The following is a 15,220-nucleotide window of genomic DNA, read 5'->3' on the forward strand; positions in this document are numbered from 1 at the left end:
CCGTGTGTGGGACCGTGCGCAAACCGTGCCGCTTCTTGCATCTTGTAGAAGTTAATGAAAGTATATATTATAAGCAAATAAACTGAAGCTAGCAAAATCGCGATGAGGAGAAAAACTTCCAAGTCCACATCTTCTAAGTACCTGCTTGTACCCTTTATATAGGTACGAGCTAGGTTCAGTTAGACCCACTCCATGAGTCACATTGAGGGGAGGGGTTCACCAATCATTTGGCCTATGTTGGTTATGTGTCCGAGACCACGTGACCGGGTAACCCTGAGCGCCTCGCAACACCCCCCCTTCTACCAACGGTAGAACCATCTGCCACGATAACAGCTTCATGAGGTGGGGTGTCGGGGTCGACTCCGCCGAACAACACGCTGTTGTACTTGTCGACTAGGGGGGCAGACAGCGGCTTGGTCAGGGCATCAGCGATCTGGTGCTTAGTGTCCACATACTTGAGAGAGATCGTTCCGTCGGCCACTTTGTCACGGACGTAGAAATGGTCGGCCGTGAAGTGTCTAGAGGCTCTTGAGGTGGAGTCGGGTCGATTTGCTGTGATTAGAGCTCCCTTGTTGTCAGCGTGACCGACGAGCTCTATATCGTGGCCTATATGGGCCGCAAAGGCTTTCACGTAGGAAGCTGCTGACGTGGCGTCGGACATCGCGACTGTCTCGGCTTCGTGAGTACTTTTAGCTATCACAGTTTGGCGCTTGGATCCCCAAAGGACAGGACCGCCCGCAAGGTAAATCAGGTAGCCGGAGGTAGATTTGGCATCGGGTCCATCTACCCAAGTGGCGTCTGAGTAAACGTACGCCTTGATGGGACCTTTTGAAAGCTTTGCTGGGGCTGTGTACGTGATCCTCAAAGTCTTCGTAGCGCTCATGTATCGTAGTAGATGGCTTAGGAGTTTGCCGTGCGAAAGTCTAGGTTTGTTAAAGGCGGACGCTAGAAGACCTACTGCGACTGCAATGTCGGGTCTAGTCATAACGCGCACGTACATCAGGCGCCCTACCAGGCGCCGATATCTGCTCGCTGAGACTTTGTCCATGGCGACGTCGAGGGGATCATCGGGTCTCTGCTGCCACGGGTTGGACATGGGCAGGGGAGCGGGTGTATCTATGGGTTGGCATGCTGACATACCGGCCTCCTCCAGGATACTGTCTATCAGATGGATCTGATCAAGTGTGACAGAGTTGGGGTTGAAAGCTAGCCTGATTCCTAACAGCCATTTCGGTACCTCGGTGAGTTGACCGTGAAATCTGTCCAAGAGTTGCGCCTCGAACCTCTTAACGGTAGCTTCGTCTGGTCCGTCGTAAAGGCAGTCATCGATGTGTGTGCACACATTCACGTCCATGCCGTCGTGTCTGTAGGTGGCAGGATCGCATGGGACTTGCTTAAAACCGAGAGATATGAGATACTCTTTTAAGACCTTTTGCCACTCGTGGCCACTCTGCTTGAGCCCATACAAGGTGCGATTCAACTTTATCACCATGCCTGGTTTGTAGCCAAATTGTTCGGCGAGCTGTGGATGTCTGTCAAAGTAGTCGCGTAGCTCCCTTGGGGCGGAAAGGTAGACGTCCTCCTGAACGATACCATGGAGGTAGGCGGCAGTGATGTCGAACTGTCTCAGGACGCGTCCTTTCATTGTTGCTGTCGCTATGAGGATCCTCCAGGAATCAGAATGAGCAGTCGACGCGAAAGTTTCACCATAGTCGATTCCTTCTCGTTGCATGTCACCTCGTGCGACAAGGCGCGCCTTGTATCTGCCGTCGGTCTTGATCTTGAAGACCCATCGAAGACCGATGAGTCTCTGCCCGTGGGGTTTCTCGACGAACTCGAATACGTTATATGAAAGCATGGCCTCAATCTCTTTGTCTATAGCTAGAGCCCATTTGTTGCTCATGCCTATAGCTTGTTGGGGGGAATTCGGTTCCGAGTATGTGGCCATGGTGTATAGGAACTCGGCATGGGGATGATCGTTGGAAATGACTGCCACAATTTCGTCTTTGTCGTACATGCTAGAGGAGAATATGTTCTTTCCGCCGGAGCTGGCATGGGAGGGGTTGGGTCTCAGCTCTTTCTTTGTGGGACGGAGTGTTCCCATGGGGCGAGAGACGAGGCTTGCGGTGATTTCGGGGATTTTCTCAGTCATTCTCATGTCGGACGTTTTGTGTATTTTACCCCAAGCTTCGAAATACACGATATAGACGTGCGTACCTTCGTGTCCTATGACAATAGCCTCAAGTCCTTCTGGGTTGATCTTCGGGATGTGTAGTCTAGCGGCCTCTGCATCTGATAGCTTAACGAAGCACCTGGTTCCTAGTGGACGCCAATGGCCGATGCTTGGGACTGGTGGTGGCTCCCGGTTGGCCAGCCGAGCAATTTCACAGTCCCATCTACGTGTGGCTGAGGTATCGCTGTTCTGAGGTACAACCGTGTTAATCTTGTCGATAATGGACGGTAGAGCTACGTCCCAGCAGTCGGGTGGAAGGCCGTCGGCAATGGCTACCCGCATTCTCTTGATCACCTCTTGCACTGTGCGTTCGGCGGTACCGTTGTGCGCTGGGGAGTACGGTGGTGAAGTGATCACTACGATTCCATTGTGGGAAGCCCAAGTTTTGACCTTGTTGATGTTGACATCTGTACCGTTGTCTAGCATCAGCTTGACTGGTTTGCGTCCGGTTTGGTTGGCCCACACCTTCAGTTTCTCTATTATGATGTCACCAGCTTTCTTGGTGACCTTCGGGATAGGAACTGCATTGCTGTATTTTGTGAACTCATCAGTAAATACGACAAAGTACTTGCAGTCGTTGATTGAAGTCCATCCGGTGTTGGCTACATCTATGTGAATGCAATCCATTACTGCATAAACTGGAGGGCGTTCATCTTGAGGGGAGAAGCGAATAGACTTGGCCTTCAAACAAACCTGACAAGCCCAGGACTCAGAAAACCTTGGATTATCAATTAGGGACCCGCGCGTATTAGCGATTGTCTTTATCAGTGAGGCATCGCTTATGTGTCCGCAGCGAGCATGCATGACCCGAGTCAATTGCCCTTTTGTGAGGGTAGCCGGCAAATCTTGGGGAACATCGGGGTGGTAAGTGGTAACTTGGTAAAGAGCATCGGCTGGTTCTTGAGCCTCGAGATTGGCTACGACTATATCGGCAGGGTTGGGGTTTTTAGATGCCGGCCAAGAAGCTGAAATTACCCTTGGTTGAAACTTGAATTTCTCGTCGAGAGTAGCAACGATTCTTTTGTTGATGATAAGTTTGCGCCCGCACAGAATGCCTTTGCGCTCGTCCCATCTTGGCACAGAAAAGATGTTGATGGGGGCACTTGGTATTAAAAGAACGTCATCCAGATTGATTGTCATGTTAGACTCTTGGAGAAGTATCACAACTTTGCCTTTCTTGTGGGCAGTCACCAAACCATTGCCGGTTGCTACACGTATATTAACATCCACTACACTACCAGAAGCAAAATCCTCCTCACACCGCACAACATGCGTCGAAGCTCCGGTGTCAGCCAGCCAGTCTAAGCATCTGTCATTGGATGAGTTAGTTTCTGGATTCTTGGTAGGAGGGTTGTTGGTGGAGCATGATGGGGCAATGACATGGTTGGAGAATTGCGTGAGGAGGTGTTGAACGGAGTCAACCTTTGTATACTCACAAATAGTGTTATCTTCTCCCATGACGTTGAGGGATGTGTCCCCAGAAGACCTGTTGCGTTTTGCATGGGCCGCCCTCTTTGCCTCCATCCGCGCTTCGATCTTGCGAACGTCGCGCTTCTTGGTGCAGTTGTTGGAGTGGTGACCAAACTCTTCGCAATTGTAGCATCCTCCCTTTTTGCGTGCTGTGTTGGAGGATGCGGCCTTTCTGGGGGCCTGAACAGGGATGGGAGCTTTGGCGTAGTGAGCTATTGTTCCCATGTAATTTAGGTGGCTGATTACATCAAACCAGTTGCTCCTGTCGCAGAGCGAGCTGGCCAGCTCGGGGAAATATTGGAGGACGACAGACACCAGGTCAGACCGCTTTTTCTGTGGCGTGAGGGAGACCCCGAGGGAGGTGGCCTCGGCAGCAAGGTCCTCGAACCGGAGAACCATCTTGTGTAGGTTCTCTCCAGGTAGGAAGCGAAACCTCCGAAACTTCTCGTCGAAGATTTCCTGGCTCTGGGACATCCTGCCAGCGGTCTCGTTCCGAAGAACCTCTACAGCCTCGGCGAAGTCATAAATGTCCCCGAGTTTGGATAGGAGATCCTGGGAGACAGTGGATCTCAACAGGATCAAAAGTCGCTCGTGGACTTCCTCGTGGACCAGCTGCACATCCTCAACGCGCAAGCGGAGCTCCCAAAGAGACCGAACAACAGAACCGTGCCAGTTCGACCAGTTTCTGGGGCCAGAGAGAATAGCCTCGCCAGAGATGAAGAAAGACCAGTTCTTGCGTTCGAGGATTTCCATAGTGACCTTAGAGGCTCGGTCACTACGTTCTTGACGCTCTAGATCCAGAGCGTCCTTGGCCTGATCAGCTTGATACTTGGCCGCGGTGAGAAGCTCAACTTGGAGCCTCAACTGTTCGATTGTTTCCGCCATGTCTGCGGAGGCGGAATCGGGAACCGCCGTGGAAGGTTGTGGGACCATCTTGGTTGACTGACAGATGGTGATGTCAGCGAGGCTGTCTCCTGAGGAGTGTGCGTCGCCCGGTTGGTCGTTGGGGTCTTCAGAATCGGAAGACGACGATGGAAGGTCAGACGGTGCCGCTGGGGGAGCCTGAGAGCTTGAAATAGCAGCGCCTGCTTCGGAGTTGGCGTGCTGTGAAAGAAGTAATCTCTGCGCTTCGGCTCTGGTGATGGGCATTACCGGTCGGGCAGGGCTTGGACGAAGTGAGAGATAAACGTTGCGGTTTTCAGGAAAAACGCAGGCTCATAACCTGTAGAAGTTAATGAAAGTATATATTATAAGCAAATAAACTGAAGCTAGCAAAATCGCGATGAGGAGAAAAACTTCCAAGTCCACATCTTCTAAGTACCTGCTTGTACCCTTTATATAGGTACGAGCTAGGTTCAGTTAGACCCACTCCATGAGTCACATTGAGGGGAGGGGTTCACCAATCATTTGGCCTATGTTGGTTATGTGTCCGAGACCACGTGACCGGGTAACCCTGAGCGCCTCGCAACACATCTGAAGCTCACGTTACACAGCGGTTCGGGTTCAATCCTTCTTGATACAACTTGTGAGCATAGCCGAACTGATAGTTACAACAAGCAGAAAAGCGAAACAATTATGCACAATAAAAGACACAAGAGAAATATAGCAGAAATTCTATCAGTGTTTAATAGGAGGACTCACTGTTGTCCTGTACGGAGAAGTATCTGGAACGTCACAAGTTCAGAGAGTTCAATGAAAGAGAATGTATTCAATGAAGGGGAAGAAAGGCGAACGATGATCGATTTGAAGGCAATTCCGATGTAGTCAGAGGAGCACAACCCTAAGATGCTTCTATTTGTAGGGTTGGCATGCTGACAATATCAACACGCCCTCTTGACTTCTGCGTAGTGAGCTTAATCCATCAGACCAAGTAGTCGCACGAAGATCGCATACTTCTGATTATCCAGAGCCTTGGTCAGATCGTCGGCCGCCATGTTTTCGGTGGAGACATGGGTCGGCTTGATCCAGCCTGATTGTACCGCTTCATGAATGAAGTGGTAGGCGCTGTCCAAGTGTAGAGTCCGTTTGTTTATGGACGGGCGACTCATGTTGGCGATTGCGTTGGTGCTGTCGCAGAACAGAGTAAGTGGACGCTGGAGATCAGATTCGTTGCGTGACTGTGGGAGATCGGCGAGCAATCGGCGTATGTAGCGCGCTTCCTTGGCCGCAATGGTGGCCGCGAGATACTCCGCATCCGCGGTGGAGCCTGCTTGGATACTCTGTTTGACCGCACGCCAGGAAATAGGGGTACCCGCTAGTTTGAAGAGGTACCCTGAGGTACTTTTGCGATCCAAGTGGTCTTCAAAAGCGGCGTCGGTGTAGGCTTCTAGTCCTTGGTTGGCAGAAGCAGAGTAACAGATCCCTCTGGTCGGTGTAGACCGAAGATACCGCAAAACACCCTTCGCAGCTTCTAGGTGAGCCGTTGTGGCCCTGTGGCTGTATCTAGCTAAATAGCTAGTGGCGAAGGTGATGTCGGGTCGGGTCATGCAAGAGAGCCATTGCAGAGAGCCGACCATTTGCAGGTATAAGGCAGTGTCCTCAGAGTTGAGGGCAGGACTGTTCAGAGCGGGAGAGGAGATATTCCGGAAGGTGGTACCAGTCATGGGGACAGCACGGGCTTTGGCCGGCAGATGAGACATCTGAAAACGATCCATCAGGCCTGCGATATACTGGGTCTGGACAAGATTGATCTGTCCAGGTTCAACAGAGAAGTGAATACCCAGGTAATCCGAGACGGGATCCAAACCCTTCATCGGGTACACGGCATGAATTTGCTCATAGAGGTGCCGCAGACGTACCGGGTCGGGTCCGATGACTAGCATGTCATCGACGTGGATCATGATGATACACCCTGCTGTTAGGAAGATGCAGGGGTCAGCGTCTAAAGAGTGGAAGCCCAGAGAGAATAGTAGTTTTTCCAGGGCTTCAAACCAGCGGCGTGGAGCGTGTCGAAGTCCATACAGGGCGCGGCAAAGTTTGCCGACTGGTTCATGACCAGAACTGTCATTGCTCCTGTAGCCGTCAGGCATGCGGATGTAGATGTGTTCCTCCGGCAGAAGCTGGCCATGGAGGAAAGCCGTGTTGACGTCGGCCTGGAAGACACACCAGTAGTTAATTGCTGCTAACGCGAGCACGCTTCGCAAAGAAGTAGCGCTAGCGACGGCAGAGAACGTTTCATACTCCGTTAGATCTTAGAAGTTGCCGCAGGCGACCCATCGTGCCTTGTATCGTATGACCTTGCCGTCCACGGATTTCGTCTTGAATACCCATCTAGACGGTAGGATGGGTACCCCCTTGGGCTTAGGTACAAGGGAGAACGTGGGAATGGAATGGTGGACTTTCATCTCCTCATCACAAGCCTGTTGCCATTGGGAAGCATGAGAAGTTCTCATGGCTTGGCGAAAGGTGGAGGGATCGGCGGCCATAGTGTGGAGAGCGTAATAGTAGGGGTCGTCTTCGTTCATTTCTACGTCCCCTTCTGCACTTTGATTGTGCAGAACAAGCTCTTGAGGAGGGTGCGAGACGAGAGCACGGGACAGATCTTCTGGTTCATATTCGATCTGTCGCAATCTAGGATCAATAACTTCTGACGCTATTGACTCCACTTCGTCTTCGACCAGGTTGTATAAGGGTGGAGGACGGTTGGCGGCAGAAATGGCGGCGACCACGGCTTCGTTGGCAGATTGGCTGGCAGCGTTAGCGGAGTAGCTAGCAGCGTTCGCCAGATAGTTTGCTGCGTCCGCTGAGGTGTTAGCCTCGTTGGCCAAGTCGTGAGCCCGACGGTGGGCCTCTATAGCTGCCTGAGCCGCTTGGGTGGCGCCCTCGTTGGCCCCAAGTGCCATGCGAGCCGCATTGGTAGTGATATCCAGTAGCTCTTTTGCTGTGAAGACCAGACGTTCAGCATTCTGAGAGGCGTTTGTGAACTGCTGTACAGCTTGTACAGCTCTGGTGACAGCCTTTTGAGTGTTCCTCGTGTTTCTTGTTAACCTGTTACGTCTTGCTTCTTCGCGGGACAGGCCCAGCTCGAGTTCTTCCTTCGTTCTTCTGAAGCGGGTAGCACGACGCTCGGGGTGTGTCGGCTGGGATTCGTGGATGGAATCCAGGACTTCGTTGTCCATCATCGCAGAGTCAGTTGTTGGTTGAGAAAGAGTAGTGACTGTCGCAACAGGTGCATCAGTAGGAGCAGAAACGGTAGAAGCGGGCACGTGAGTTGATGCCGGAGCAGCAGGCGGAAACGGGGCCGGCGCATGCGAGGTGGTGTGCATGTTGTTGGACATAACTAGCGGCAGTAGGTGTAGTCCAATGGCCGGAGTGGTAGCTCTGGAGGCAAGCTCTTGTAAGGGTGGCGTTGAAGGAGAAGCTTGGAGGGAAGCGGCACCTGGAAGTGTACCCCCTTGACTCTGTGAGGTGGAAGGCGGAAATTCGTCTTCAGAGTCATTTGCAGCTTCGTATGGGGCATCGGGCAGCGTTGGACGAATGTTTTCGTCAAAACGGACGGAACGTGAGGAGACAATGCGCTTTTTGTCTGTAAGGTAGACCCGATAGATCGTCTCACCCTGGTATCCTATAAAGATACCTTCATCAATTCGAGCAGCAATTTTGTGAGATTTGACTCGCGTAGGCTCAGGTTGCAGCAGAGCCAAAAGCAACAAAGTGAGCGACAGAAGGACGAGAACCGTATATGGCCTCGTATGGGGTCATGTTTCCTGGGTTTGAAGAGCAAGCCAGACGGTTGGAAACATGGACAGCAGAGCGGAAAGCATGGGGACAGAAGTAGTGTGGCAGACCCGAGTCGTGCATCATAGCCCTTGCTCTACCCGTGATGATACCATTCCATCTCTCAGCGAGGCCGTTCGAGCTAGGAGAGTATGGAGGCGTAACCCGCACCTCAGTGCCTTGATCCTCAAGAAGACGCAGAACCGAAGTAAACTCAGTACCCCCATCGACATGGAAAGCACGAATTTTAGCGTCAAAGCGAGTTCTCAGGATGTTGAGCATCTTTTGGAGAACTTCATCGGCTTGCTTGGATTTGAGGAATTCCACCCACTTGTATCGAGTGGCATCGTCTACCACCATGAGAACGTATTTGTACCCTTCTGGAGATTCGGGGTACACCGGGCCGATGAGATCAGCATGTACGCGGTCGCCGAGACGTTTAGTCCTAGTCTCAGGACGCTCATGGTGGGAGTAGTGGGATGGATTGGCGGTCCAGCATGGTACACATTTATCCCCGGACGACATGTCTAGATTTGCTAGCTCTAGACCTAGAACGTGGGCTGCCGTCTTTTTGACGTTGGCAGGGTTAATGTGGCCTAGACGGCGATGCCAGAGGCTTAAATCAGCCGGAGCAGAGGTGGGTTTCGGCTGAGGCCGGTTGCGAGCAATGGTAGCCAGAGCAAGCGAGGAGAGCTGGTCAGTAGGTACGGGTTCTGCAAAGCCCAGTAGGTGGTAGACACCGTGTAAAGGTCTGACGATGGCCAATTCTTGATCGGAGTTGGGACCAATCAGAGCAGGGACGCGTTGGTCGAAGTGGACACCGTGCTGCCAGAGCTGAGACGTAGAAAGCAGGTTTCTTGGAAGGTTCAGCACATGGCGCACGTCAGGCAAGACGAGAGTGACCTTGTTTCCGTCAGGGGATCGAGTGTTGATCCTAATAGTCCCCTTTCCCACACATCGGAGGATGGCTCCGGAACCTTGGATAGGCGAAGACTCAATGCGTTTGTAGTCAAAGAGTAGGGACCTGTCAGCTGTCATATGGAAAGAAGCGCCAGAATCCACGATCCACAAATCGGGATGGGCGGGGTCTCCTTCTTCGATGTTGGTCATCGCAACTGTGCAGTTGGCGGCAGCAAAGTTCACCACCCTAGGACCAGAGGAAGAGTTGTTGTTTCCATTGGTAGTGTTGTGGTCCTTGTTCTTTGGGTTCGCGCGACATTCGTCGTCTGTGTGCTTTGCCCAAGGGTGACGTTTGCACTTGTCCTTCTTTGCTTTCTTCTTAGACTTGGATTGAGTCTTGGTGACAGTGGCCAGGGCGACGGGCTCCGAGTGAGGTTTGGGTTGGTTGACCTCCGTGTCGATGGAGCTGAGGATCTTGTCCACAGTAGGCCATTGCTCTTTGGGGACGTCTTCAGTGAGATGTCGGATCCGAGTGAACCAGGATTCGCTGTGGAATTGCCCGGCACTAGCCATGAAGCCCGAGAGAAGAATGGGCGGCATTTCGCAACCATGAATTTTGAGTTTATCATTAAGGTTGCGGAGCCTGGTGGCGTATTCCAGAGGAGGAATGGACCTGACTTTTCCGATGAGGATCTCAATGTCGCGGACGGCGTTGACTAGGGGCAGAATGCCTCGAGTGCCGAAATACCTATCAAGAGCGTGTAGAATTTCACGGCCATTCAGACTGTCGTATTGCTGGATCTAGTTGGATTTCATGTCATCATGAAGGTAGAAATTGAAAAGCCGTTTGGCTTTGTAAGCTTTCGCTTCACCATGTTCAAGAGCCAGAGCTTCGGTTTCGGGTTTTTCCATAGAAAAGACCAGGTAGTCACGGAAACCATACTCCTGGGCAGCGTCTACGGCCATAGCTCGCCACTTGAGGTAAGTGGTTTGATCCCATTTAGTGAGGATGGGAAGAAGCCCAGTGAGAGGCAGCGGGAGGAAAGTAGAGCCCATGATTGTAGATGACAGGTGAAGAAATTACAGAATAGAATCGTAGAGAGAAGAATAGAGAGGACAGGAAACGACAGGATGAAGTTTGCTGAAGAAGGAGGTGTACTTTTTGCAGAGGGCAGAAAGTAGTAGCTTGACAAGTTGAAGAGGCAAGAGGCCTTAGTGTACTTTGAAGAGGACAAAGTAGGGACTTTGATAGAGAGGCGAGATGCCTTAGTGTACTCTGGAAGATGGCAGAGTAGGGACTTTGGATGGAGTCAGAGGAGCACAGCCCTAAGATGCTTCTATTTGTAGGGTTGGCATGCTGACAATATCAACAAGTTCAGACAAAGGAAAGTACATAAACTCCCACTAAGGAAATCAGGCGAAGAGCAAAAAGCCATAACCAAAGACGTGGGGCGGGTGCCGTCAGCGGGCGATTTGTTGAAGCCCTACAGCTATGCATCAATAGAAACAGCAACTTTATAGCTAGTCTGTTATCTAGTTATAGAAGTTTCTGTATTGGTGTTGCTGCCATTTTTGCTTCTCAAATCACTAGGATTCAAGGCTTTGTCGAAAACTGACTCTTTTGGGTTTATTAGCCCAACGGCGTTCCTTTGTACTGTGATCTTTTCGCAGCGACAATTCCCAAACATATTCTGTGCTAGTCTCTGAATTAGCATCTTTTTTCCATGAGATCAAAATGAACCATAGTAGCATGCATCAATACTATGTTGGCTCACTTGTTGCGTTGGCGGAAAGCTTGTCCGAGGCACGGCACTTCAGCGTTTTTTTGACGCAATGGCAAGCCTTTTGAAAGACTCAGTTATGCTGGGGCTCTATATTGTTTGGTATCAGGGCCAATATGCAGAGATACAGATTGGTAATTGAACCTGCGTGTCAAGCTAGGGCTTTCGTCAAGTGTTAGGGCTGGACCAACACTGTTAGTTAGTTGGTTGTATTTAGAGTCTTACGGGGGTGAACGTGTCTCCCACCCATCTCATCAGAAAGACCCGAAGAAGATTCTTCACCGATTCTGCAGACCGTATATCCCCTGGAGGGTGTTCGACGAACACGCCCACAATGGCTTCCTAAGGGCTACGACACCCTATCGGTGCCCCGCTGTGAGGCCACGATTTTTCGAAGATCGTAGAGCTCCTGGTCAACAAAGGTAGGCGAGCTGGAAAGGACCGTTGAACCTTGAAAAGACAGTTCTGAGTTATAAAGGGGGAGAATCCCGAGATGGGGTGGGTTGAGGCGGTGGTGGTTCGGCGATCGTGGGTCGGGAGTGAGTAGGAAAGAGGTAAATCGCTGACAAGGAAACCTCTCAAAGTGATGTGAATACGCACTCGGGCCCTTAAAACTCATGGGAATGGCAGCAGTATCAGAGTCATGGTGCTGGCCTTGGAAAACCTTCAGCAAAAGCTCAAGAAGAGAGAGCCAACCTCAAAGGTACCCCCCCGAGGGTTGTAGGAGGGAAGGTTGTGGATCCTCACTGTTAGTAATGTGTCTAAGGGATACTTGCATAGTGTCACGACTTAGAAAGCATTACCGTCTAACCACGGAAGACCTCGGGTTCTACCAACATGTTAGTCAAATATTAGTGGTTGATTGATACAATGTATTTGTTCTCAAAAAGACTGTAGTCAACTCTTGTTAAGACCTAATTTTCATTCTCCGCTCTCAATACATGTTCCGAGCACCCCACCTACGGGGAATGTGTTACTTCTAAACCCAAGCCCTTCATTGTTGATCACTAGGCCATCACCTCTCATGCCGACTTCTATCTCGGCTCCGAATTTTTAACCGTCTTCCTGGTCTGACTCCAGACTACGTCGAGTATGTCAATGTTGATGTCGTCAAATACAGTAGCATTTCCACCCAAGTCCATTTCTAGACCAATTGTGTATACCCACTATCTAGGTCAGTTGGCCCCTGACCAGAATCTATCTCGTGTTGACCAAACTAATTTTGGGTGATGGGGGTTGTATGATAACGGGCCCACCGAGATGGCTGATGTATGTTTGAATGCATGCTTACCATAGATCAACGGCCTTAATACATGACCATGCAATACATGTCTGTGTGCTTACGGGATTTAGATCTAGACATAAAAAGCACCGTGTTGCGAGGTGGCAAGGACTGCTGGGTCTGAAAATTCCTGTAGTTAATTACCCATTTACATACATGTTTTGTAAAGCTTTCAAAGGCTGCAGAGGATTCTTGGCAGAGAGAGGCTATTTCCCGACTGCATTCTTACACACAGGGATAAGGCGTTCGCTCGGCGGACTCTAAAACTAGTTCCCCCGTCTCAAACCTTTATGATCCTCCCCCGTCGGCTAAATCTCCATAACCTGCTACCTATGCCATCTCGGACGTACAGTGGGCACCAAAAAGTTCCCAACCACCTGATGAAACTTGGTCAAATTCCGAACTTGTTCACCAACACCTGCACAACCTTCAACCACAATTCGACCACGACGACTTTTGAGCAAAAAGTCTTGCAGGTCATCTTCTTAAGTGTCTCTTGTATCATAATTTAAAAAAAAAAATCAACAATTACGGCGCCCTGTTTCATGTCTCGGCGTCAAGAATGAAATGGTCGAGGCAGCATAGAATCGAGGCGATGGGCTGGCCGCCAAACCTCTCAGATAAAAACTTCCTCGAGGCCGATTGAAGTGCTTTAAAGGGCAAACTGTAATCAGCGCCTTCTCACGTCAAAGGCCATGAGGATAATGAGGCCGAAAAGGTCAAACTTCGAAGGTGCGGCAAGGAAACGCGGAAGGCTGTCCCCCAGGGCATGATTGCTGGGTGCCAGATGTCGATGGAAGAAAGGCAATGTGAATGCATCGAACACCATATGTTATGTACAGATTATCAAACAGCAAAACCACAGCTTTCATTTGATATATTATTTGACCACATTGACGTTTATTTGGTTGAGAAATACATCAATCAAGCTTACAGTGTTGTGATGTAGTCTTGGTGTAGTTTTTAGGGTGGATAGGGACTTTTTGGTGCCAACTGTAAAATATAAACGAACTCGTCCCGAAAATGTATAATTGGTATCCATTTTTCTGAAAAATTGTCTGAATATGAACTAGCGCTGAAAGATACGCTGAGTGACCTTGCATAACTTTGTGTTGAGCTCAATGTCAAGGATATTCCTGATAACGCTTGACGACCATCACTGTATACGGCCTAGTAGCTGCACGAAAGGATTTGGAAGGATTTAATACCTGCTTTAATTATTCGCTTACATTATGTTTACCTTTCAATCGGGGCCCAAATGACAACCCACAAAATACGTGCTCTCCCATGAAGCTTGTGCCACTATGAGAGGTCCTACTACAAAGAATATTAGCTGGGTACCAATAGATTTGCATGAACAATTCTTCTTCTTCGCGGAAACATGTAAGTAAGTGGAAGTCGTGAAACATCACAGGAGCTTTCAGGCGAAGTCAAATGATGAATAGTCTGGCGGCCGTAGTTCAACCAGCAATACTGCACCCATGATCCAAAAGCCTCTTTAGCAAAATCTAATCAGCCAACCAAGGAACTCGAATGTTGATTGGGTCAGACAAAGAAGAATAGGAGAATAAAAGGACCAGAAGTTGCATATGATTGTTTTATCGTCATTGATGAGGACTCAACCAACAAATTGGTGCTATTTGTTTCCTACCTTCACGCAAAACCTTGCCAAGATTCAGCACTTACATGTACTGCCGATAATCACCAAGAACTCCTAAGTTCCATAAGCGGATTATATGTTGTGGCATGAGACCGTAGTCTAGAAATCATGCGGCGACGTGCAAACTGTAACCAACGAGAGCAGGCCCATTAATACATTTTGCCGAAAGGATACAGCGTCTACACCCATAGCGGTTGGCTGTTTGCCATGAGCTTTGCGAGAAAGAGTACAATGACAACTTAGAATACGTTCAATGTGAGGATTGGGATCAATGGCCTAGGGGGAGCTGAGGAAATAAACCTGGGCATGGCACCCAACTGCAACTCAATTGGATTACCAATCAACCGAAAGCTCCATGTCACGGAGGCAGTTAAGCTTGCACTCGGCTCGGAGCAACCTTAGACCCGCTCTCCATTACATACATATAAGCCCACGTCACCGCTCCGTAGAGCCTCACATAATATGCTTGTAATTCCAATGCAAAGTCATAACAAAAACGTAATTTCGCCCCTCAGATTCTAGAACCTCATTAATAGACAGATTTCGTTCTGTTCCAACCCAGGCCCCATTAACTAATACACGGAACACGAGCCTTATAGTAGTACCTAGTAGTTCAGGACTTTAACCCACTAGGAGACTCGGCACATTTGCCAAATGTTGCTTATTAAAACTCACCGGCTCTTTGTACGGAAGGCGAAAATTGTTCTTTCTAGAGTTATGTTCGGTTCTACCAATGGAACCAGCGCTGGAAATAATGAGGGACTGTAAATATCATTCAGCCCCAAAAACGGTGCGTACGGAGCCTTTTTTAAACGTTATGGGGTACGTACGGTAGTCACTCAATTTTGCGTATTGATAAACAAAGTTGTTCGTTGACTCGTGGGAAACCTGGCAGACAGGAAATCAAGTATGTAGTCCTACCCGGTATGAATGATATGCGGCTGCTTGTATGCTTAGTTACCAACATTTTCAATCCGAAAAATAGAGTGGTGTGCCTTGTTTATTACGTGTAGTTAGTTATTCAATTAGAACAACCCACCAAGCACCACACGCGTATTGAACATGGGGTAAACGACAGGGGTAGTCGAAGTGGCGGCTAAGAACGCATTGACCACCGTTTTGGAATGCCGAGTCTGATAGGTCTTTAGCATTGTGGGACCAACATAATAACGACATGT

At 49.8% G+C, this 15,220-nt stretch overlaps 3 protein-coding genes across 3 annotated transcripts; all 3 read right to left on the reverse strand.

Moving 5' to 3' along the window:
- Positions 1 to 241: 241 nt before the first annotated feature.
- BROUX77_003254 (uncharacterized protein) lies at positions 242 to 4,852 on the reverse strand (the record flags this gene model as incomplete). Its single annotated transcript, XM_073747885.1, has 1 exon — positions 242 to 4,852. One exon carries the CDS (start codon positions 4,850 to 4,852, stop codon positions 242 to 244), a length of 4,611 nt encoding a protein of 1,536 aa, XP_073605679.1.
- A 704-nt stretch (positions 4,853 to 5,556) lies between these two features.
- Positions 5,557 to 6,306, reverse strand: BROUX77_003255 (uncharacterized protein; the record flags this gene model as incomplete). The annotated part of the gene is made up of 1 exon (XM_073747886.1): positions 5,557 to 6,306. The coding sequence occupies one exon, from the start codon at positions 6,304 to 6,306 to the stop codon at positions 5,557 to 5,559; it is 750 nt and encodes a 249-aa protein (XP_073605680.1).
- A 588-nt stretch (positions 6,307 to 6,894) lies between these two features.
- BROUX77_003256 (uncharacterized protein) lies at positions 6,895 to 10,375 on the reverse strand (the record flags this gene model as incomplete). The annotated part of the gene is made up of 3 exons (XM_073747887.1): positions 6,895 to 8,267; positions 8,380 to 10,035; positions 10,192 to 10,375. The coding sequence occupies 3 exons, from the start codon at positions 10,373 to 10,375 to the stop codon at positions 6,895 to 6,897; spliced, it is 3,213 nt and encodes a 1,070-aa protein (XP_073605681.1).
- Positions 10,376 to 15,220: the final 4,845 nt, after the last annotated feature.

This window comes from Berkeleyomyces rouxiae (assembly GCF_048999995.1).
Source record: "Berkeleyomyces rouxiae strain 22BRR77 chromosome Unknown BrBRR77_ptg000003l, whole genome shotgun sequence".
Lineage (NCBI taxonomy): Eukaryota > Fungi > Ascomycota > Sordariomycetes > Microascales > Ceratocystidaceae > Berkeleyomyces > Berkeleyomyces rouxiae.